At 37.3% G+C, this 24,674-nt stretch overlaps 1 protein-coding gene across 3 annotated transcripts; it reads right to left on the bottom strand.

Annotated features, from left to right (window-relative positions):
- Positions 1-24,487, bottom strand: LINS1 (lines homolog 1). Of its 3 annotated transcripts, XM_059912616.1 has the most exons (7): positions 24,385-24,487; positions 8,741-9,235; positions 8,550-8,639; positions 7,570-7,711; positions 6,521-7,111; positions 5,118-5,289; positions 1-3,270 (listed from the first exon to the last, which is right to left on the bottom strand). In XM_059912616.1, the coding sequence occupies exons 2-7, from the start codon at positions 9,149-9,151 to the stop codon at positions 2,385-2,387; spliced, it is 2,292 nt and encodes a 763-aa protein (XP_059768599.1). In that variant the 5' UTR covers positions 9,152-9,235; positions 24,385-24,487; the 3' UTR covers positions 1-2,384. The 3 variants fall into 3 exon arrangements, with proteins under 3 accessions (XP_059768599.1, XP_059768601.1, XP_059768600.1); XM_059912618.1 differs by lacking the exon at positions 8,741-9,235 and having other exon boundaries at positions 24,385-24,446; XM_059912617.1 differs by lacking the exon at positions 24,385-24,487 and having other exon boundaries at positions 6,632-7,111; positions 8,741-9,231.
- Positions 24,488-24,674: the final 187 nt, after the last annotated feature.

The raw sequence follows: 24,674 nt of genomic DNA on the forward strand, positions 1-24,674 counted from the left end.
CTTCAGATCTGTTTCCCAGGGCAACCACTATTAGTATTTTCTTATATGTTCTTACATAAATATTTTATAAATACACAAAGGCATATATAAATATGTGTGTGTATTACTCCTTCCCCACGTTCTTTTCTTAAACAAATGGGAGCCCAGTATACTCACTTTTTTTTTTTTAACTGTAGATGTTTCATTTCTGTAAACATGAATACAGCCCATTCTTTCCACAAGTATATATAACTTAGCATACATACTATGAGTATATATATTATGATTTACTTAACCAGATTATTTCTAGTCTTTCGCTTTTATAAACAATGTGGCATTGAAAATCCTTGAAGATACACACTTTTTATGTAGAAGCTGCCCCAATGTACACCCCCAACTCTGTTACCAGAGTTTTTGACCTCTGCATTTCTCTTTGGTTAACATTAGTATCTCACTGTTACTTTGATTAGCCATCCTCTGTTTAGTTCCACTGATATTCCCATTTCTACCTGAATGAGTACTACCCTCTTTTGATTAACACAGCCTTAAAGTATATTTTAATGTCTGATAGGTTCAGTCTCCTTATATTTCTCTATAAAAGGATCATTTAAAAAATATTTTAAGGACATTTCAGATCGTCTTAATGACAGACTGACCAGCACAATATAGTTATGCTCTCAGTATATAAATCCATCACAGACCTTGGAGATATTGCGGGTTCAGTTCCAGATCACCACAATAAAGCAAGTATCACAAGGAGAAGCACATGGATTTTTTGGTTTCCCAGTGCATATGAAAGTTATGTTTACACTATACTGTAGTCTAGTAAGTGTGCAATGGCATTATGCCTATATATCTTAATAAAGAAATACTTTATTGCTAAAACATGCTAACCATCATCTAAGCCTTCAGCGAGGTGTAATTTTTTGGCTGGTGGAGAGTCTTGCCTCGATGTTGATGGCTGCTGACTGATCACGGTGGCCATGGTAATTTCTTAAAATAAGACAGCCATGAAGTTTGCCCCACTGATGGACTCTGCCTTTCATGAACCATTTCTCTGTAGCAAGCAATGCATTTGACAGCAGTTTACCCACAGTAGAAGTGCTTTCAAAATTGGAGTCAATCCTCTCAATCCGTGCCGCTGCTTTATCAACTAAGTTTATATAATATTTTAAATCCTTTGTTGTCATTTCAACAACCTTCACAGAATCTTCACCGGGAGCAGATTCCATCTTAAGAAACCACTTTCTTTGCTCATCCATAAGAAGCAACTCCTCATCCATTAAAGTTTTATATTTGTAACAAATAATGAAAAAGTTTGAAATATTGCAATTACCAAAATGTGACACAAAGTGAGCAAATGTTGTTGGAAAAATGGCACCAAAAGACTTGTATGACACAGGATTGCCACAAACCTTCAATTTGTAAAAAATGCAATATCTACAAAACACAATAAAGTGAAGCACAATAAAATGAGGTATGCCTGTAATGACATGAAAACTTGAATTTACTGCCTCCTCTCAAAAAGACAGAATATAATTATCCATATCACAATTTTAAATAGGAAAATTACCTATTAAAACTCTTTTTAAAGAATACACTTGTGTTTGTAGACCACATATATACATATAGAGCTAATCACCTCTCTTTAAAAAACTGCTAAGATTTAAGTTTTTTACATATCACATTACACGTAAATACCTCAGGGGGAAATAATAACCATACTCGCTTAAACAGCGTCCCTCCCAAAATTCACATCTACCCAGAACCTGTGAATGTGAGATAGGGTACTTGCTGATATAATTAAGCTAAGATGTGGCCACACTGGATGAGAGTGGGCCCTAACCCAGTGACTGGTGTCCTTACAAGAGGGAAACTGGATACAGACAGGGAAAATGTCATGTGACAACAGAGAAAGAGACTGGAGTGATGCAGCAACAAGTCCAGGAATACCAAGGATTGCCAGCAATGGCCAGAAGCTAGGAAGAGGCAGGGAAGGATTCTCCCCTAGAGCCTTGAGAGAAAGTGTGGCCCTGTAGCCATCTTGATTTTGAATTTCTAGCCTCCAGAACTAGAGGAGAACTAGAGAACTAGAGGATAAATCTAGTTGTGAAAGGATAAATCTCTGTTGTTTTAAGCCACCAAGTTTGTGGTAATTTTTACAGCAGCAGTAAGAAACTAATACAATAACTATCCCAAATTTGTGTAAGTTGAACTACCATAAATTTTGAGTGCTGTACAACTGTATCAAGTGACTTGTCATTTGATGTATTTTTTTCAGTCACTAGGCAGCTTCCAAAAGGCAAAGGAAAGGCATGTTAGAAAACCCTTTTGAAGTTTTTTTTTTTTTTTTTTACTGTTATCTCATTAAGGCACAATTATATTAGGGAAAACCAGTTCCTGTTTTACAAAGGAGTCATACTTCTATTATATATTGTCTCAATATGTTTTAACAACTTCAAAAGTGCTGTTGGATTATATGGGAACAGATTTTTCTTCTGCAAACGATAAATGGCACCTTGTAGCTCTTCAAAGCACTTTACTGTTCTGTGAGATATTCCCACTTTAGAAGCAATGTTATTTGGGCCTATGTCACAATCAACAGAGAAGGGAGTATTAGATACTTTGGAAACCAGAGACCTTGACTGAGACTCCAGGCTAAGTTCTTTTTTATCCCTACTTGTTCCAACTGTGTCCTGAATTTTCTTCATTGCTTCTTGGTGTAAAGATGTTAGTCTACTGTTTGCTAAACGCTGGCCTGTGGATTCTTCTTCAGAATCATCAGAGGTTTCATAATCTACCAGACTTTGAGAAGTTCGTGCGGGAGACAGACTATTAGCCTGGAGTGTGGCCTGGGCCTCCTCAGACATCACAACATGGTTCAGTGGTTCAGAAGAAGCTTCAGAAGCCCAGGAGACCCAAGCATGAGCATCTCTGTGATTACCAAGAACAGCCAAAGGACTAGGTTCTGTTTGGTTGCTGCTTCTGTCTTGGACAAGTGAGGAGATACAACAACAAATATTTATGTTATCTTTAGATTCAGTTATATCAAAGTACTTGCAAATGGTGAAAAAATTATCCCAGTCTTTTTGCAATAATTTTAAATATCTAACAAAATATTCAAGAAAACAGGTTTCTGATGAAATCAAAAAATCAAGAAGAACTGTAGAATCAAATCCTATATTTTTTAATAAGAATAAAAAAATACAGTGTGGATTATAGCCATTTTCATGTGTGTGATGGTTCCACATTTCTTTTTCTTGGGTCAAGCTTTCAGTAGCTTCACATTCTCTGAAAACAAAGGGAGCAGAGACTTCAGGTTAATGACTGTTTACAAATGTAAGTTTTGACAGATGTAATTCACAAACCATAAATTCTCCTATTAGATTTCTTTTTAATGTATGCATTATTTTAAAAAGAAAAAAATTTCAAAACCATCTCTTTTTCCACAAACTCCATATAAATCTGATTCAATAAAATAAATAAAATCCATTGACTTTGGTAGTTCTAGTTTTTACCTGCCCAATTAAAGTCCTCTGTCTTCCTGTCTCTTGACATCAGAATTTCTTGTTCCTACAGGTAACTAATTCCCCATGGTAAGGTGGCAATTAACCTCCTTCCTTTCCTTCCACACTTGCCTCAACAGGGGTGGGCATGTGACCCAGACTGACCAATCAGAGTACCCAAGCTCCTGGCCACCATGATTCCAACATGAATCTGTGACCCACGCAGGCTAATCAGATCTCTCCAGGACTTCTGCTGGCACCATTAAAGATTATAACTGTAAGGCTGCTGTAAGCCTGGCACTGCTGGTGGTCCTGAGAATTAATTCAGAGCCGTGAGATAGAAACAAAGAGAAATAATCAATGACATGGTTTGAGTCATATACAGTTATACCTGAGGACAACTTGACCCCTTAGAATTCCCAATTAAGAGCCAATAAATTCCTTTTTTTTTTTTTGCTTAGACTAACTTATGTTGATCTCTATCATTTACAGCCAGTCACTCTTAACTAATACAGTTACATTAAAAAAAATACATATGACATGAGCACATGCCTCTGCGAGCACACTAAACTCAAGCTAAGAAAGTTAGAAATTCACATACAAAGTAAATTTAATTCAGAGGCTTCCTCTTTCTTGAGGAGTAAGAAGTCAGCTTTGAATACAACTAAGATATACTCTACGAGGCATGTGCATTCAGACGGAATTTGTATTTGACCGTTTCTAAGCCTAATTCAAATCGCATGCAGGAATTCTGTGTTCTTGATTAGAACCTTTTGAAAATTGGCCCCAAACTCTTACAGTCTGAAAGCAGCCACTGCCAGCAGTGTCATAATACAAGTAAGAACTGGCAGCACAACACTGCACCGACAGTCATTAGTAAGAAATCCCTTTCTCTGAAGCCAAGAAAGAAATGGAAATAAAGCAAATACTTTAAGGTTTTAATAAAGCAGAAGCAGAAACAGTGTAAAAGGTCTTCAGTTATTAACTTCATTACCAATTACAGATATTTGCCACAAGACTGACCCAAGATTGACCAAGTACAGCTGTTTTAATAAACAGAAATAGGATCAGTATAAAATGTCATCAGTAACGTAAGTTCATAATCAATTTCAGATATCTGCCTCAAGATGATATCAATCCCAGTTCAACTGTACATTAAAATGAAAATTTACAACAGTTCCTTTGATTACTTAGAAGATTGTACTCACCTTTACAAAGGCAAAAATCACCTTACAGAAGTTCAATACAGACAAGTTAGTCTCAGAGGTGAAAAGAGTTCTTAAACATCAATTAAATTAAGACTTAGACAAGTGTATTAACTTATTCCTGATCACACAGGTAAAGCAAAGGTGGAGACTCAGCCAGAATCCATGCTGTCTAATCTCAGTCTAGTTCTAATCCCTAGATCTGCCTAGCCAGCCAGGTTTTCATAATGAGAACTCAAATATAATCTATTTTCATGTAGGGCAGGGTTAAAGAAAGGAATTGGAACTTATAAGGAAACCACAAGATTGTTAGGGATTTTTTTTTTCCCCTAATGATGGAAAGTAAATAGTATGTCCAAAACATTATTAAAAATGTTTTCTGCTTTCCTGGCATGTAGTTAGTATAATTACTTTAAAATATACGAACCTGGTCAACTTCAGGTAGATGCCCATTGCTGTTTTGGCAGCCTCCAGCATGTCATCGTCTTGTTCTATGAAGACCCTAGACAACCACTCACAAAGATTGTGTGATTGCAGAGAGGGCTGAAGGTGAGGCTTTAAGAAGGTCAGTAACTCAGACATGAACCTCTGTAAATCAACTTCAAAAAATGCAAATTTCAAAAGCAAGCAACAGTTTATGAATGCATTTATAATAACTTGCCTATATATAAATTTATAATATCTAGAGTATTTTAAAATTCATTTTCATAATTCACACTTTCAAAAAGTTTGTGAGTTAGGGATTATCTCTACTTTGTATATTAGGAAACTGAGCTTCAGAGAAAAAAATGACCCACTCAGTAGGATACAGTTAAAATGTATAGCCAGATCATCTACTTCCCACGCTGCCAAATAACTAATTATCTCTGAGAAATAAAAGTTACATAAATTCTTGCTCAATGCATATAAATGAATGAGTAGTAGGCAACAGAAATCACTTCACTGAATGCCACATGGTTTGTTACTAGACACAACAATGCACCCAAACAAAAATAATTTGCCCTCAAAATAACAGAAAAAAATTTTTTTGTTTGTTTAAAATTGTTTAAAGTATTAAAAGAAAGTACTACTATTAAGCACAAAAGTCAAAAAGGTTTTGAGGAGTTTTAACTGCAATTTAAAATTCTTGACATATAACACACGCCATCTAGTGTTGTAAATGATAACTGCACAGGATTATATCTTACATGTTGTTACTACAAGCTAAATGTTATCTAAAGCAATTCAGGGAAGTCATTGCTTACAATTCAAACCTTTCACTGAAACTCTATGCTGCTTGTTTAGAGACGTTTACTATTCATTTTCCTCAAATGAAACAGAGGACATAACCTTCCCCAGCACCTACACTGAATACTTTAAATGGCTCTCTTTGGACTCTTAAGTTAACATCCTGGAAATTTTATACAAAAATTTCTTCATCAATATAACTTCTGACATATTAGTTTCGATTCAACTCCTAATTGTCAAAAATCTGTATTAGTAGATATACCAATTTTATGAAGGAAAATATGAATAATATACTACAAATATCTGAATATGAATTGACTTACATTGCTTACTTCGAAGTGACTCAACAGAATCTTTTTTTTTTAAACACAATTATTAACTATACTACGCAAATTCAGTTTAGAGCACAAAACTGAAACTTTTTTTCTTAAGGCAATTCTAGTTTTTTCTCTTTTTTTTGGAAGAAAATTAATAAATTATAATTAGAATAACATATAGCTTAAATTGTGAAATTACAGTCCTGAGATTTGATAATTATGAATAATTTTACTTCAGTAAATAATTACCCATTACTTTGCATACAAAAGGAGATGAGAGAGTTACCTTTCATTTCATTTGCTGAAGCACCATTTTGAAACTTGATTTCTAAGGATCTAATGATAAGTAAGCTCGCTGCTCTAAGGATCACATGATCTGGACCAGGGACACACTCACATCCAGGTTGGACTTCATCGCCTCCAAAGCAGGAAGGTTTTCCATAGACAGACAGTGTCCTCAACAAGCCCAAATCCACAGCTTGCAAAACAGCATCAGCCAAAGCCAACAGGTCCACATCTAAAGGATGATCTGGTGCCATGAAGGTAGGGACAGATCCCCGAGAAAGGTCTTCACCCACTTTGCAGAGAAGGCACTTTTTGATGAATATGATGAATTTCCTTTTGACAAAAGCCTGAATAGGCCAGGTAATAACGTCGAACACGCAAGAAGGTTTCAAAAATAAAATCCTCTGGCAAGTGAAATGTAACTTCAGGTGGATTCTGGAGGCTATAAGAAGTTCAAGCAATTCCAGGAAACATATCAAGCTATTTATTAGTTTAGAAGTATCTTGGTGGTTTTCAAAATGCTGAGAAAATAAGGAATTGTAAAAGACTTCAAAAATAGTGTCAAAAGGAGTCAGGAACTGCTTTAGAATTTCTGTGATTAAAAAAATAGTAATTATAAGCAACAGGAAAAACAAAGACTTCTTAAAAAGCAATTTTACAATTCAATTTTTGTAATTATTATCCCTTTATAAGATGAAAAAATGGATTGGATTGTTTACCTCTAACATGAACAAATGAAGATACACAGACTAAGTAAGAGCTAATAACCATGGCTAATACCCATTTTACAAATATCAGTAACATCAGACGATGCAAAGGATATATAAAAATGAAAAGCTTTAATTTCAATTTTTAATAATAGTGAAGTTTTACATTTTTTCCTTTTAAAAAGGTATCCTCAATCAAAAAATATGGGGCACAATTCTTTAGGTTTTCATACTTCAAGACAGATCAGACGTTCCAAAGTAAGTTTTACTCTTCATTGTATAACTATAATCCTCCTTGGGAACAAGATAATGACCATTGTTTACGGGGAAACATAATTCATACCTGTTTTTTGTGAACATGTATCTTTAAAGATTTCTTTTATTACAAAGGTAAGCATCCAGAGGCAGTATACTACTTTATCACTTTCAGAATATTCAGAAAGATTTTTTTGGCAGAAAGAAATCCAGGAATTACTCAATGTTATCTAGAAGTTAGAAAAAATTTAAAGGAGTAAGTTATAATACAATATTTTCTTTACAATTACAAATTACCTATTATATACAACTCAATACAACATTGCTTACTCCCTTCCAAAAAAAAAAGTATGATAATATTTGTTAAAACAAGGACACAAATATCCTAATATTCCTTAAATCAAGAAATTCAATATGCCATAGAAATAAAAGATCAAAGGGAACATGAAAATATTAGCAGTGGTTATTATCTCTGGTAGCTAGAATGATATGTAATTTTTATTTTGGTCTTTATACTTTTTCTCTTTTCCCAAATTTTCTACTGCAAATACCACCTTTTTTAATTCAGGAAAGAATGTTATTTTAAGAAAGGAACAAGCAATTATAGCTGAAAGAAGTCAGTAAATTTAGATTTGTTTATTAACTAATTCAGAGATAAGAGAAAAATCTGATAATTTGTTCATATTTTTTCATTATGCTGAGGACCACTCTTAGAATTTATTTATATTAAACCTGTGAAAATGGTCTTAGTCTCAAGCAGGGGTTCCTAAACCTTTTTTTGGAGGGGAGGAAGGAGGCCCACCTACTCCTTTGACAATCTGAAGAAAGTTATGAACTCTTTGACTTGAAACCCATCTTTTGAGTTAAGAATCTGATCTGTGAAGATTTACAACATATTTAAGACTCTAATCCTTGATATAAGCCATCATATTATTCTATTCTTACACTTTTGTAGATTTACACGTTATTATGTGAGCAAATATTTTATTGATAAAATATTGAATGCCAGAGAGCAATTTTAAAGAAACTATAAAAGAAACAGTAACATAATTTGATTACTTATCTTACCTTTTCCTTCAGTTGGAAATACAGAAGTAGTGCAAGGCACTTTGCAGCCATGTGAGATAACAATTTATCCGAGGTTTGGAACATACAGGTCTATAAGAAAACAAATAAATTTACCTACTGTTACTGAATGTTAAAACGTATATTTTAAAAATCTAGATCTTAAAATAACCCCCCAAAGCAAATGGGCTTACTAATTTAGAATCGATGTCAGATGATTTTAAGAGAATTTTAATTATATCTTTATATTTCTCCTTAGCATGCAATTCAGTTTCGACAGATAATATTCTGGTTATCATCACTTTGATCACTGTTAACTGAAGGAGCATTATTTCTCGGGTACTGCTCAACTGAAAATGTCTCTGCAAACAAACAGGTGCTACAGAAGGGGTAGCCAAATTCACAGAGGATGGCTGATGCTTGCCCTGAACATCAAGGATGTTTGAGCAGTCTGAGGAGGTGGTTGTAGAGCAATCTTGATCTGAAAATGCTGGGTTGAGATAAAAGATGTAATCATGGCTGTCATTTTCAAGTGTGGCTCCAAGAAGTACCTTCCGGTATAATTGTTCTAAAACTTCAAAGAAAGCTTTCATTTTGATTGCCATATATATCTTACAAGAAGGTCGACAAATCCAAATTGTAAATATTAATCTTAGAAATGGGATGAATCTCTGTTTCTTCAATAAAACCTAAAATAGGAAAAATAATTTAAAAATATAAGTGTTATATACATTACATTACAAGGGAAAGGCAACTGTTTCCACTTAATCATTTAGTCTCTCAAGTTAAAGGTAATACTGATGGCTTAATTTCTAAAAATGGAAAACTGGTAATAAGATTATTTTAAAACCATAAAAATAAAATTCATGTTTTTCATATAGATTTAAGATCATAAAATTATTTTTAATTTTATTACAGTAAAACTTTAGCTTTCCTCTAACATTTTTCAATGGGCTGTCAGAGTTTCTCAACCTTGGCACTATTAACAGTAGGAACTGGGTAATTTTGCTTTGGGGGAGGTGTCTTGTGCATTGTAGGAAGTTTTAGCAGCATTCCTGGCCTCTACCCACTAGATGCCAGTAGCATGCCCTTGGGAGGCAAAATCATCCAGGTTGAGAACCACTTGGCTAATAACTCAAATTCATTAACTTTTACGTTCAACTTATAGATGAAAACCTAAAGTTAGATTGCTATATGGTCAAACTATTATGGTTATTGCTGGTTAACTCCCAACTTAAAATTATATGATAATATAAAGAAACCCTGGTTATCATTTATAACATTAAATTTAAAAATTTTAAATGCCATCCCAAGAAAAAGACAAGACGTTAAGCAAAAGCAATCCAAACGTGAGCAAACTGTATTTTGTATTTGTAGCTGGATATAAATTTAGACATCCTGGTTTCCCCAGGCTCCTTTGACCTGATGGAGACCAGAAAGAATGGGGCAAAAGGAAAGGATCAGACGTGGCTTTTAAAGCAGAGAAATGGGCAATCAACTGATAAGTGAATATTAGAGAAAGCATGTAGTTACTATACAGCAAGCGTGGCTAGGAAAAATTAAAGACTTTGGTGCAAGCAAAAGAGATTACTGAATATCCTTTCAATGGGAACACTGGAGCCTCTGGGAATTATTGGATCCTACAGGGCTTGGTCTTTTCACTGACTTTGAGCTATTTTACACCTTGGTAAATTGTAAGTAACTGATAGCAATGCAAATAATTCTTGTCTGTGGACATGCCCATAATTGTCTGGTGAAGGGGCAACCCTCCCTGCAGTGGGAAAAGCCAGTTTTGCTTCTATCTGTAAACTCATTTCAACATTCCTTTACTCTATATAAAGTCAACTTTTCTTTTAAAATGGTTGTGACATTTGTCTAGTTCTTTCATTAATTAACTAGTTAAATAAAATCGTTGCTCTGCGTTCATTTTATATGGGTCATGATTTTGTCCTTTTAAAATTTATATTTAACAAAATCCACGGAATTCCCTCCTTTACCTGGACCCACTTATAAATGCCCATCTTTAACTTCCTTCCTGCCTCACTGGAAGAGACCTCATAGGGAGGGCTGTCACTTTTATCTGTTCTCACTTTTACTATAGGGCCCACTGGCCTGCCCTTGGTCTTCAAACCTCCCTCTCCACTGGTTTCTTCCCCTTGCTTAGCTTGTAAGGAATTTCATTTCCTGGTCACCCCTACAAGACAAAGCCGCCCTGTTCTAGTCCTCCAGTGCAGAAATAAATATTAAGAAACCTATAGATTTTAAGGTTACAAATGAAGCTTCTGTAAAGTTTTCACTGAATTCTATTTTCAAACCGTGGTATCTCACACAATTTATAAACATAACTTAATACGGTAATATCAGTAACCTTGTTCCATCTGACAATGTTAAAATTTACCTGAGCCCTGTGCTCCCAGAAAGCAGCTATGGTTAAGAAGCACTGAACCTTCTGTGTTCCAAGAAAGGGCTGACCGTATTTCCAGAAAGGACCCACCTTCACCCTTCCTTACTGACTCCCTAGTTTTATAAAACTCCCCATTTCTTCCTTCTTTGACAGGTTTTCCATTAATAAACATTCTCTCTGTTGCAATAGCTTGAATAAAATCATCTCCTTAATTGTCTGGTATATTTTGTCTGTCACAGACCAGAAATTAGTTTTCATATTCTACTTCAAAGATGAATTCCATCATACTTATTTTACTTTATATTTTAGTTATAACATTTCTTCCCAATAAAATTACTGACATTTTTACATATAAAATATTCTATTATATAAAATATTCTGTGGCAATATTTTTTATTTTAAAGCTAATTTAATCAGTAAATCTACCTAATTAGGTTTTAATTAATATTGTATACTCTATTCATATAATTTTCAACCACAAATGGAATTATTTTTATTTCAATGCTATAGCAATAAAAATACTTACACTATTTCTATACGTCTTAAGTCCTTAAATTTTACCACAAATGAGAATAAAACTGCTGCTATTTCAACTATTTTCAACCTATAAAAAGACCCATTTCAAATGGTTCAATCATTTCAGCACACAAAACTAAAGTGAATGCCAATAAACAGGTAAACAAAAAAGCATTTTGGGGGTTGGGGGGGGTTGGAGGGGAGGATGGGCTATTTTCTATCACGGTGGGACCCAGGGTCTTGATAAGAGTGGTTATGAGAAATCAGATTGAAATGTTATAAACTTGAAGATACAAAGAGTCAAAATGATGCTTTATAGACAGAAAGAAAAACAAAAGCATCAACTAGGGGTCACAAATGCCAGGCAGATAACAAATGAATGAAGACAATAGGTGCTAGGCTGCTTCTACTGTGACTATCATAAACCCTTCCTAATTACAGTGTCTTTTAAGATATTAATGCTGGCCAAAGAAACCTGCATTGAAACAAATGTCTATGGTAACCCACTGAGAATTGAGAACTGCAGTTGTTGTTTTAAAGCAATCACAGCACTAAAGCAAAGGACAAATCCTGAAAAAACGAACTAGGGGATTAACCAACCACACTTTTTTCCTCGAAGTGGCTGCTATGAGATTGGGACATCTCAAGCTGCATTACCATGCTGGTCTGGAGGAAGGCATACCCCTCCGACACCAAGCTCTTACGAGACATCAACAAAGCGAAGTGTCTGGGGAAGGATGCTCAGAATGCTGAGAGGCTCTGGAGCCAGCTATCCTGGATAATGAGAGAGATTTGTCTAGCCTGTAACGGACACAAATGTTAGGAGAGGCCTAATTAGAAAATGTGAATGAGCAGTGCTTCTCAGAGTTCTTTCAGAAAACGCCTCCTGGAAAAGGAAAGTGAATTCCCACGTCAGGGAGCCTAAGGGGGTGCCCATTACAAGCACAAAATTTATTTAAAGTCTCTCTTTTATTGTTTAAGGACTGTAAACTATCTGAATTTTGCAGTCAAATCCTAACAGAATCATGCTTGTCTTAATATAAAAAATATATTCCCTTGGGGCTTCCCTGGTGGCGCAGTGGTTAAGAATCCGCCTGCCAATGCAGGGGACACGGGTTCGAGCCCTGGTCCCGGAAGATCCCACATGCCGTGGAGCAGCTGGGCCCGTGAGCCACAGTTACTGAGCCTGCGCGTCTGGAGCCTGTGCTCCGCAACAAGAGAGGCCACGATAATGAGAGGCCGCGCACTGCGATGAAGAGTGGCCCCCACTTGCCACAACTGGAGAAAGCCCTCGCACAGGAACTAAGACCCAACACAGCCATAAATAAATAAATAAATAAATAAAATTTAAAAAAATATATATATATTCCCCACCCATCTTCACATAAAATCAATGATTTAGGGATAATAATTGCTGAAGTTTATCGAGCACCCACTATGTATCAGAAACTGTTTTAAGTGAGTAATAGCTTCATAACAACTGTAATAGGTGGGTACTTAATTACCACACCCATTTTACAATAAGGAAACTAAGGCACAAAGAGATCAAGTTACAGAGCCAGTTAACTGGCAGAATCAGGATTTGAACCCAGAAAGTCTAATTTCAGAGCCAGTGCCCCTTCTCAAATTTCCTCTGATGCTCCAAAGCCTCAGGGCAATGGTTGAATAGAAGCTCTCTAATAAACTTCTTAAGTGTAAGGAGTAACTCACATAGCCTAATCTTTAACAGTTTCTATATGTACTCCCACAATACCTTAAAACAGAATACTGATCCTCAGAAATCATTTCTACATGCTGCACAAATTCTAAAATCAAGGCCAATTACAATACAACTTCCCAACTATGCAAATTCCCAGTGCAAACTACAATTAATTTTTTCAAATGATACTCAGCAACCAAAGGTTGAAACATTAATCAGGACAACCATTTGATTGATTTTTACATTAAATTACTTTTAGTAGCTACATCAAACCCAGGGTGAAAAGCCTAACTATCCACTGATCATACTTTGATATTAGTTCATCAACAGTTTAAAGGCAGTATAAATATGAGTGACTAAGACCTTGATTTAACTTCATTTAAAATAATTTCACCCTTTTACAACAATTAACTCAAGATGGATCACAGGCTTAATACTTAAAATTAACCTTTTAGAAAAAAAAGGAGAAAATCTTTGGGATCCAAGGCTAGGCAAAGAGCTCTTAGACTTGGCCTTCAAAGCCCAATCCATAAAAGTAAAAACTGATAAACTGGACCTCAACAAAATTAAAAACTTTTGCTCTGTGAAAGACCCTATTAAGAGGATAAAAAGATAAGCACAGACTGAGAGAAAATATTTGCTAACCACATTTCCAACAATGGACTAGTATCTAGAATACATAAAGAACTCTCAAAACTCAACGTTAAAAAAGATAATAATTCAATTAGGAAATGGGCAAGAGACACGGACATGTTCACTAAAGAGGATATAGAGCAAGTAAGTACACAAAAAGATGTCCAACTACCTTAGCCATTAGGGAAATGTAAATTAAAACCACAGTAAATACCACTATCAATATGATTGAAATAAAAATTAGTGACACCAAATTCTGGCCAGAACATGGAGAAAGTGGACCACTCTACATTGCTGGTGGGAACACAGAACGGTACAGTCACTGGAAGACAGTTTGGCAGTTTCTTAGAAAACTAAACATACTCTTACCACGTCGCTCCAGCAACTGCACTCCTCAGTGTTTACCCAGAGGAGTTGAAAACTTACGCCCAGAAAGAAACCTGCACATGCATAATTGCCAAAACTTGGCAGCAACAAAGATATCCTTAAGTAGGTGAATGAATATATATAAACTGTGGTACATCCACTCAATGGAATATTATTCATGCTAAAAAGAAAGTGCTATCAAGCCATGAAAAAGACATGGAGGAAACTTTAAAGCATACTACTAAGTGAAAGAAGTCAATCTGAAAAGGCTACATAGTGTATGATTCCAATTATATGACACTCTGGAAAAGGCAAGACTATGGAGATGGTAAAAAGATCAATGGTTGCCAGAAGTTGGGGGATGAGGGGAGGGATGAATACATGGAGCACAGGACCTTTAGGGCAGTGAAACTACTCTGAATGATACTACAATGATGGATACATGTGATTATACATTCGTCTAAACCAATAGGATGTAAAACACCAAAAGTAAACCCTAATGTGAACTATGGATTTGGGTGATTATGACGTGTCAATGTAGGCTTATCAACTGTAACAAATGTACCACTGTGGTATCCCATCTGCAGATGCTGATAATGGAGGAGACTATGCATGTGTGGGGGGCAGAAGGTATACAGGAAATCTCTGTACCTTCCTCTCAATTTTGCTGTGAACCTAAAACTGTTCTAAAAAATATAGTCTTTAAAACAAAACAAAAAAGCTAAACATGCTACCATATGACCCAGTAATTACACACTTGGGCGCTTATTCCAGCAAAATAAAGACTTATTTTCACACAAATACCTGTATGTGAAAGTTCGTAGTAGGTTTATTCACAGCAGCCCAAAACTAGAGACAATCCAGTTGTCCTTCAACGGATGAATAAACTGTGGTACATCCATACTACTCAGTAATAAGAAGGAAAGAACTATTGATACATGCAATAATTTGGGTGACCCTTAAGGGAATCATGCTAAGAGAAAAAAGCCAATGTCAAAAGGCTGCATACTGTATGGTTCAGTTCTTGAAATGACAAAATTAGAGAGCTGGAGAGCACATCAGTGGTTGCCAGAGGTTAGTGAGGGCCCCTCCCACTTGGTGGGTAGGGTCATAAAGACCTTGTGATAACAGAACTGATGGGGAACACGCTAACCTATATATGTGATAAAATTGCATTGAACTAAATACACACACGTAAATGAATAGAAGTAAAAGGGGAATCTGAGTTGGAGCAGTAGATTGATTGTATCAATGTCAATATCCTGGTTGTGATACTGTACTACAGTTTTGCAAGATGCTACCATTGGAGGAAACTAGTTGAAGGGTACACAAGATCTCTCTGTATTATTTCTTACAACTTCACGTGAATTTACAATTAGCTCAAAATAAAAAGTTAAATTAAAAAAATAACAATTTCAGCTATAGACATCAGCCTTCTGATCCTTAGCAACAATATGCATAAGACTTCATTAATATCAACTAAAATATAAACGTAAACTTATTGATTTTAAAAATTTCTAGACTGAAAACTGAGAATGGTATTTAAAAATGTTTTAAAAATATTTTCTTAAAAAGTATTCCTAAGAAATAGAGCTTTTAAGTGCACAGTCTATTCACTAGAAAACATTCTCCCACAACTTAATTTAAAAATTATCAGAAAACAAGCTGCTAGTAATTTACTCCTTTGTTTAAAAAAAAAAAAAAGATGACTACTTTTAGGGAGTTTTTCTTTTACATAAACTCTACATTAAATTCAGAATACAGAAAAATAATTACTTTCATGGTCAGTACGCAAAGTAAAAAACTGCTTTTCTTTCTATGAGAAGCTAATGGTTTGTTTGCTAAGTGACTAGAATCTCTCAATATTGGGCTTTGGCCTAATGGAACAATAGGTTCAAATCTGACCACAGCCAGACAGGTTACTTAATCTCTCTCTCCAATAACGAGGCTGCTGTGATTCTTGAGGCAGAAGTTGAGGTACTCTAAACAAAGGCTGCTTCTAAGATTCCAGTTCCTTCCCCCAACTGAGACGTCATTTACTTTGTCCAAAAAATTAAAGTGGGTCTGGTTAGACTCTACAGCAAGTTGGGAGGGGGCAGGGAACCTGGGTGGCAGTGCCAAGGTTAGGAAAGTCTGAGAGGGCAGTGAAGGCACTGAGAAGGCCCAGAAGATGAAAGGAAAGGGGTTCCCGTCATCCATGTCCACCATCAGGGCCATCATAGCTGGCCAACTCTGATTTCAAGAGCACCTCTCTACCCTAGTGACAAGAGGGGGAAGGATATGTTCCAACAGCACATCCTGTGTTGGGCACCTTCCCTTTGCCCTGCTAGTTCTACTCTTCCCCTTTCTCTGCGTCCCAACATGCTCCTGTAGTAGATGGGGGGGAGAGGGGGGAGAGGGAGAGCAGGAGACTGTTCTTTCCAGTTTCAGGAACTGCTCCTTCTACTTACTTCCAGGCCTAGAGCAGGTACTGGCAGTTACCAGCCCCCAGGGTACACCATCCCTTGCTCATTTCCTTAAAACAAGTTTTAGCTGCCTCAGAATCACTTGCCAAGGCACGTAAAAGCAGACTGCAGGCCTTACCCCAGGAGTTTCAGATACAGCAGTTCTGGGATGGGGCCCCCAAATTTTTATTTCTAACAAGTTTCCAGGTTATTGCTAAAACACTAAGAACGCTTAGACCCTGCCTCATGTTTGTAAATTGTCCTCCTATTAAACTCTTGTTGGCAGGACTCTGATCCAGGTCAGGCATTTTTTTTTAGCATAAAGAAAAAGCCTGATAATTAAGTTATAGATAAAAGATAAAATGTATGATTAAGACAATACTTAAAAGTGTTTTTCTGTCAACGTGGTATACTAGTAAGAACCTGGGATCTGGGATCTAGAGTCATATGTCTCAACCACATCAGGGTCACCATGGGGCAAGCTACACCTCAGCTTCAGTCTCCTTCCAAGTTCAAGGGCATAATGACGCTGGGAGGGTTAAGTTAAATGACTGTCTCCGTAGTAATCCCCAGTGCACATCTGTCAGTGTTTCCTGCGCCCCAGGTGGCCCTGTTAAACAAGACAACACACGGCAGGAATGACTCCAGGCCCTGCCCACCCCACTCCTTCCTTTTACTTCCTTTGCACTTCTATTTATGGTGTGAAATTGTTAAAAAATGAATGAACATGATTTATTTTGAGAAAAAACAATGCTCCTCCCCCATTTTTTAAAGGAGTGGCAAGTTAAGAAAGGCACAAATAGAAGACACCGTTTACCAGATTCTTTTTTTAATTGAGGTATAATTGATATATAACATTATGTTAGTTTCAGGTGTACAACATAATGACTCTCTCTATATATATATTGCAAAATGATCACTACAATAAATCCAGTTAACATCCATCAACATAGTTTCAAAAATTTTTTTGTGTGATGAGTACCTTTAAGATCTGCTCTCTTAGCAACTTTCAAATATGCAATACAGTATTATTAACCATAGTCACCATGCTGTACATGACATCCCCATGACTTATTTATTTTATAACTGGATGTTTGTAACTTTTGATCCCCTTCACTCATTTGCCCTCCACCTCCCCCCACCCCACCAATCTCTAACAAACACCGATCTGTTTTCTGTATCTATGAGCTTGGTGTTTTTGTTATTTTCTTTATCATCCATCGACACATACTTAGGTTGTTTCCATAAATTGCAAGCAAAGGAATCAGGCAGCAAATGCAAAGGCAACCTACAAAATGGGAGAAAATATTTGCAAACCATATATCTGATAAGGGGTTAATATCCAAAATATATAAAGAACTCATATAACTTGATAGCAAAAACAAAAAACCCAAAAAACTGATTAAGAAATGGGCAGAGGATCTGAATAGACATTTTTCCAAAGACATACAGATGGCCAACAGGTAACACTAAAAGATGCTCAACATCATTAATCATCAGGGAAATGCAAGTCAAAACCACAATGAGATAACACCTCATACCTATTAGATTGGCTGTTTATCAAAAAGACAAGAAATAACAAGTGTTGCTGAGGATGTGGAGAAAAGGGAACCCTTGTGGGAATGTAAATTAGTGCAGCCACTATGGAAAACAGTATGGAGGTCCCTTAAAAAAATTAAAACTAGAACTATTATATGATCCAGCAATTCCACTTCTGGGTATTTATCCAAAGGAAGTGAAAACACTAACTTGAAAAGATATATACATCCCTATGTTCACTGCAGCATTATCCACAATAGCCAAGACATGGAAGCAACCTAAGTGTCCATCAATGGATGAATGGATAAAGAAAATGTGATATCTATATATTTATATATCTATAGATAGAGATATTATTGTTCAGCCATAAAAAAAGAGCAAAATCTTGCCATTTGTGACAATGTGGATGGATCTTGAGGGCATTATACTAAGTGAAATAAGTCAGATTAAAAAAGACAAATACCATATGATCTCTTTGATATGTGGAATCTAAAAAAACCCCACATTCATGGATACAGAGAACAGACTGGTGCTTACTACAGGCAGGGGGTGGGGTGTGGGCAAAATGGTTGAAGGTGGTCAAAAATAAGTAAGTCATGGAATGGAATGTACAGCATGGTGACTATAGTTAACAATACTGTATTGTATATTTGAAAGTTGCTAAGTGAGTAGATCTTAAAAGTTCTGACTACACAAAAAATCTGTAACTATGTGAGGAGATGGATGTTAACTAGACTTATTGTGGTGATCATTTTGCAGTATATACAAATATTGAATCATTATGTTGCTCACCTGAAACTAATAATAATGACTTTCTCCAGCAAGGTTAGGTCCTCCTGAGATACTCTCAGTCTCCCAGCACCACTGCTGTCTTACAGAATGTGTCACAATTGTACTTTAAGTTATCTGTGCAATAATTTGTAACACTCCTGCCTTAAGAGGAGTCTGGTTCATCACTTCTTCCCCAGCTCCTAGCACAATGCCAGGTACACAGTAGTATTAACAAATATTTATTGAATATGTTCATGGCTGAATATTCTGCTTCAGTCAAGTTCTCAGGGATTTATTAACTTCATTCAGTGTCCATGAGTAGTGTGTATGTCCAAAATAATCCTAAAATCAGTTCCAAAGTTCATTTTAGTACTGTTTTGATCTCAAGAGAATTTTTAACTGCTGTGTAATTTTTAACTTCTGAATTTTAAAATACAATAAAAATTTCATGTCAAAAAATTATAAATGCAGTACTATCTATAGCAGGGCTTGAGTTCTGAGCTCATTCAGTCTTTACTGTGTTACACACCTAACAATGTGCTCGAGCTGCACATGTTGAAGTCACAATAAAGTGCAAATTAAAACTACCCTTGAGGGAAAAAAATCCCTTAAATTAGCAGAATCAGGGCTACAAGAAGCTCAAGAGCCAGTAGTTAGCTTCCTTTCTTTCAGCATTTTTTTGCTGGGACTGTGAGGTCAAAGAGGAATTTCTCTATCCATCCCCATCCTCCTTTCCTGCCAGGTACTGCTGAACAAAGTTAGGCTAAAAGGCAGATGATGGGACTGCATGTCTGGTGGCCCTATTTACAACACACAGGTCCCGATCTCCCTGCAGTCCCAAGAATGGTGTCTGCTGTCATCAGGGCATAACCTGCTTACTCTCTCCACCAACACTGCGTGCTTTAAGACACAGCCTCCTGGGCAGTGATTCCTGACTTCAGTCACACACTGAACTCTTTGGGGCACTAGGAAAAATGGCTGAGCCCTAGGCACCAACTGAATCAGAGTTGCTGCAGTGGGGCTTGAGCATTTTTCCAGTGATCAAGTCCTCTTCCATGCAGGGTATAAACTCAATTCAGGTTGAGTCAGGGTTTTATGAACTAAAACATCATAAACGTTGATCCTGAATTATTTCATTTATATGTTGTAAAATTAGTGTTTCCATTTGTGTGAATTTGATATCACCTAACTGAATGGAAAATGAAGTCTGGTGAAATCCAATCAATTTTAACTTGTTAAAAAATATTATGCAATCTAAACTTTTAAATCAATGAAAAGTTATAATTTAAGAATTACCAAATTTGAGAGCACCGATACAATAAAGCAATTTAGAATTATCTAGTAGCACATTCTGTGAAAGTGTGGTAATACCATGTTCCCTGGTTGTGATATAATTGTATGTCAGTAATCTTAAAAATTGTTGCAACCTGAACAAAGGATTCCAAGTGAAAAATAAATGACCAGAGAAGTGGAAAAGCTAGGAAAAATTAGGACCCAACTCAGATACCAGCTTCTGTTAAGAAGCTCATAGACCTTCATGTCTTGGTTGAAGCAGCATTTTGCAAACACACTATCCAAACTGCGTGGGTGCTGAGGATGCTGTAAGACTGAACGTGTTCTCCATAACTATTCACATATTTATTCATTCCTTTCATTCCTTTCGGAATTCAAAACTGCCTGATTCTATAATCAGTACACGTTATAAAACTGAACTTATAATTTACATTCATACTAGTAAAATACCACTTTTAATAGACTTCTTTACATTGGAGTCCCACTGCTACGAAAATTTGAAAATCACTGGACCAGGAGATTCCTAAAGCCTCTATGCAATTCCAGAAACCAAGAGTACTAGGGACGTCAGGTGGCAATCCAGGTTCCCAAGAAAGAAGCAGTAATTATTCAGGCAGAATGCACAGATAAACTCTAGAAATTCATGGCATGAGGTTTTTTTTTTTTTTTTGGCCACACCATGTGGCTTGTGGGATTTTAGTTTCTCAACCAGGGATTGAACCTGGGCCCTCGGCTGTGACAGCATGGGAGTCCTAACCACTGGACTGCCAGGGAATTCCCCATAGCACAAGTATTGTTGGAACTGTGTGAAATGTCTGAAGACAAAAAGAGTATGCAAAAATACACTTCGTGGTGGTACTGAAGTTGAGGTATTGTAAGTTGTTTTCCAAACTTTTTGTGATGTTATTTTGTTTTTATAATAAACCAGTAAGAAATCACGGCAGAATTGAAAGATCAGAAGTTGCTAATATGTAATATCATTTAATATGTCTGAATATAACTGGTTTCTAATTATAATTCAGCTACGTACTTCAAGGAGGAAGGGAAATTTAGAAATTCAAAGTTATGAAATATTGCTGAGAAGTATAAAGATATAAAAAATAGCTTATTTTTTAAAAATTGGGAATTATACATCCAAAAATATGTAGTAGCCTTCAAAGTAGTTTTTTTATGAAGAGTTACCTATTTTATGAAGAGTTACCTAGAATAAATAGAGTACCTCTGTTCCACGCTCTTGTTTTAGATATGATACTTTCTGGGTGGATTTGGTTTAAAGAAACAGCCAGAAGTGATTAAAAACTTTTCTTGTATAATTTGCAGCCTGGCTTTTAATAATACACAACTTTAATTTTTTCTAATCTAAGCAAATGTTTAGCAAGAATGTTCTTTTAAGCATTTGTATTTTCTGAAAAGCCTTACACAGAACAAGGGAAAGAAGTCTTTAGGGCTCACCAGATGTGAATATTAATTTAATCATCAATTCATAGAATTTCAGTGCCTTCTCTATCATGCATGAGGGTTCTCACTTTATAATACATCTTTTCACTCCCCTCCCCCTGCAATCTTCAAGTTTTCTTCTTAAAAAGGGCTTCTGCTTACAATTTCATCAGTAGACTTGCTGGCCAAAGGGGTATATTCTTTAAAGGAAAAATGGGCACATGTTTACACAGATAATAATTGTGTAGTCTTTCCATTAAAAATATTTTTGCCTTTTTCTAAACACACACTAATCCTTGACAAGTCAATTTCTCTTGGAGTTCCTTCTTCCTCTCTGGAGATTCCTTCTCAGACACACTTGCTGGACCCCTTTCCTTCTACAGTCATTTCTGGGTATGAGATTGTTTCTGGACCCCTCAGGGATACCAAAATCAGTGGATGCCCAAGTCCCTTACATAAAATGGCACTGTATTTGCATATAACCTATGCACATCCTCCCCTATACTTTAAATCATCTCTTACTTACAATACCTAATACAACGTAAATGGTATGTAAATAGTTGCTAAGCTGGTGGCAAGTTCAAGTTTTGCTTTTTGGAACTTTCTGGAATTTTTTTCTTTTTACAAATATTTTTGATCTGAGGTTGGTTGAATGTGGAACCCGTGAATACAGAGGGTTGACTGTAGTCCCTTAAATGTTTCATGGACTCTCAATGTCTTCAATTAATATCTACATGCTAACAACTCAGAACCCACAGTTAGGTCTAGCTCTCTTCTGGGCTCCACACTCATGTATCTAAATGCCAGTGGAGAGCTCCACTTGGAGTTTCCACAGCACCTTCGATACAAACTCATCTCAATCTATGGCCTCTCAAACTTGCCATCTCAGTGTACGGCACCTGTATCTCGTAGTCACCCAAGTGAGAAACCTGGCTATGTTCCTGGACCCTTTCTCACCTCACTTCTCTCCATCCTCACTGCCACTGTTACAGTACACCACTCCTACCCTGGACAACCACAACAGAGTCCGTGCTAAGTGGCTGTTTCTTGGCCCACCCTACACCCACTTCCTTCTGAAAAACATCTCAACTTTCATTCGGATAAAGTCCAAATCCTTGAACATGGCTTAGCATGTCCTTTGAGATCTGGCTCTTGGGGTCTTCTCACTTCTGTGCCCCACAAACTTAGCTCCAGGCTTTCTCTGAGGGCCTCAGAAACTCTGTGCACTTTAAGGATTCCCAAGCTTTGCTTGGCCCATTCTTTCTAAATCACACTCAACCATTTCCCTCCCACTCTCAACCTTCAACTAGGAAACCTCCAGTCTTGGAGAGCCTTCCACATATCCAAGTCAGGATTAGAGGGCCCTGCCAAGTGCTCCCTCAGCCTATACACAGTATTTCTCTCACTGCATTGTCCATAACTACTTTCTAGTTTGGTTCCCCTACGCTTGACTATGAGCTTCCCTGGGCAGGCCTGAACCCAGTTTGCCTACCTAAGCCAATAAGTAGCTCATGTAGAAGGCACCAAAACTAGTATTCTTGATAAATGAATGATAATGTACAATAAAATACCAGGATATCAATTTAAAGTGTTTGCAGTGACCCCCATCTGCCACAAAACATCTTAATATATTTTATTAAACAAAAACAGCTGATATGTTGAAATGCATACTTCCTTTATACAATTAGGTCTCTCTTTGAGGACATCGATGGGAGTCAAACGTCTGGCGTACTGGGTGACTTAGTTTAAGATAATGTCAACTACTGCCTGGACTACTACAACAGTCTTTCACATTTGCCTTAACCTCACTCCTAGCTACAGTCTTCTCCACTGAGCAGCCAGTGATCTTTTCAAAACATAAACAGATACGATAATTTTCCGACCACCCGCTACAAGGTCTTGCAAGATCCGCAGCCTGTCGCACCCCCCCTCCCCCACCCTCAACTTCATTACTAACCATGCTCCCTCTTAGGCTGCTTGACTACCTGGCCTTCTTTCTTGCAGTTCCTGTCAACAGCAAAGATTATTCCAGCGTCAGAAGCTTTGCGCTTTTGATGTCTCTACCTGAAAAATTCTTCCCTCAGATCTTGGCATGGCTGGCTCTTCCTCACTCAGATCGATACTCAAATGTCACTTCCTCAGAGACCTTTCCTATCTAAAATAGCCATCGCACCCTAGGCAATCTCGATCCCTTTATTCTGCTTTTCTTTACATAACCTATCCCTATCGGATAAATAATTTTGTGTTTGTCGGTCTCTCTGTTAAAGTGACGAAAGCAAATGACTGCATCTATCCTATCTTGCTCACCGTTGTCTCCCTAACGGCTAGAACACTGCTCGGCAGGTAAATACCGGCTAAACGAAAAAATGCACTTAATAAACACGTCCACTTCCCATATTTTCCACTCTTTCCCCTTTCATTCACAGGAATTCGTGAGGGTCGCTGTTCTTGCAGGAAAGCCCTTGAAGCGTCACCGTCACCCCACAGAGAGTCCTCTTTTCCACGCTAGGCGAGGCACACCCAGCCTGGGAGCTAACGGAACCTCAGGGACCGAGAGAGGAGCCCAGGACCCGTCACTCGCGTCTAAAAAGCTCTGAGGAAAGCGGCGGTACAAAGCGCCCCTCTCCTGGCTTCCTGGGGACTGAGGCCTCCGCAATCCTAAGCCCCGGAACAGCCTCTCAGTCGGCCGCACACACGCCTCCCCCGCCGCCGAGGTTAGCGGATGCTCCCAGTTACCTGCCAGGGATCTGACTGAAGCCACTCCGCTTTCGCACCGCCATTCGAGCGGGCCCCGGCCCCTTCCGAGCCACCGTAGTTCACGGAAAGTACAAGGCGTTTCCTCTTCCGCATGCGCAGAGGGCCTGTTCGGCCTACAGTGTTTCTTAGCAACCGCTTCGAGTCCCTCCGCCAGGGGCGGAGCAGCGGAAGCCATGGGGAAGGGGGAAGTGAGTGAGGCCAATCGGAGACGAGTCCTAACCTCGATCGGCACGCCTTCTCTAACTGTCGCGAATGCACAGGCGGCTTTA

The sequence above is a fragment of the Balaenoptera ricei genome, chromosome 2, assembly GCF_028023285.1.
Source record: "Balaenoptera ricei isolate mBalRic1 chromosome 2, mBalRic1.hap2, whole genome shotgun sequence".
NCBI lineage: Eukaryota > Metazoa > Chordata > Mammalia > Artiodactyla > Balaenopteridae > Balaenoptera > Balaenoptera ricei.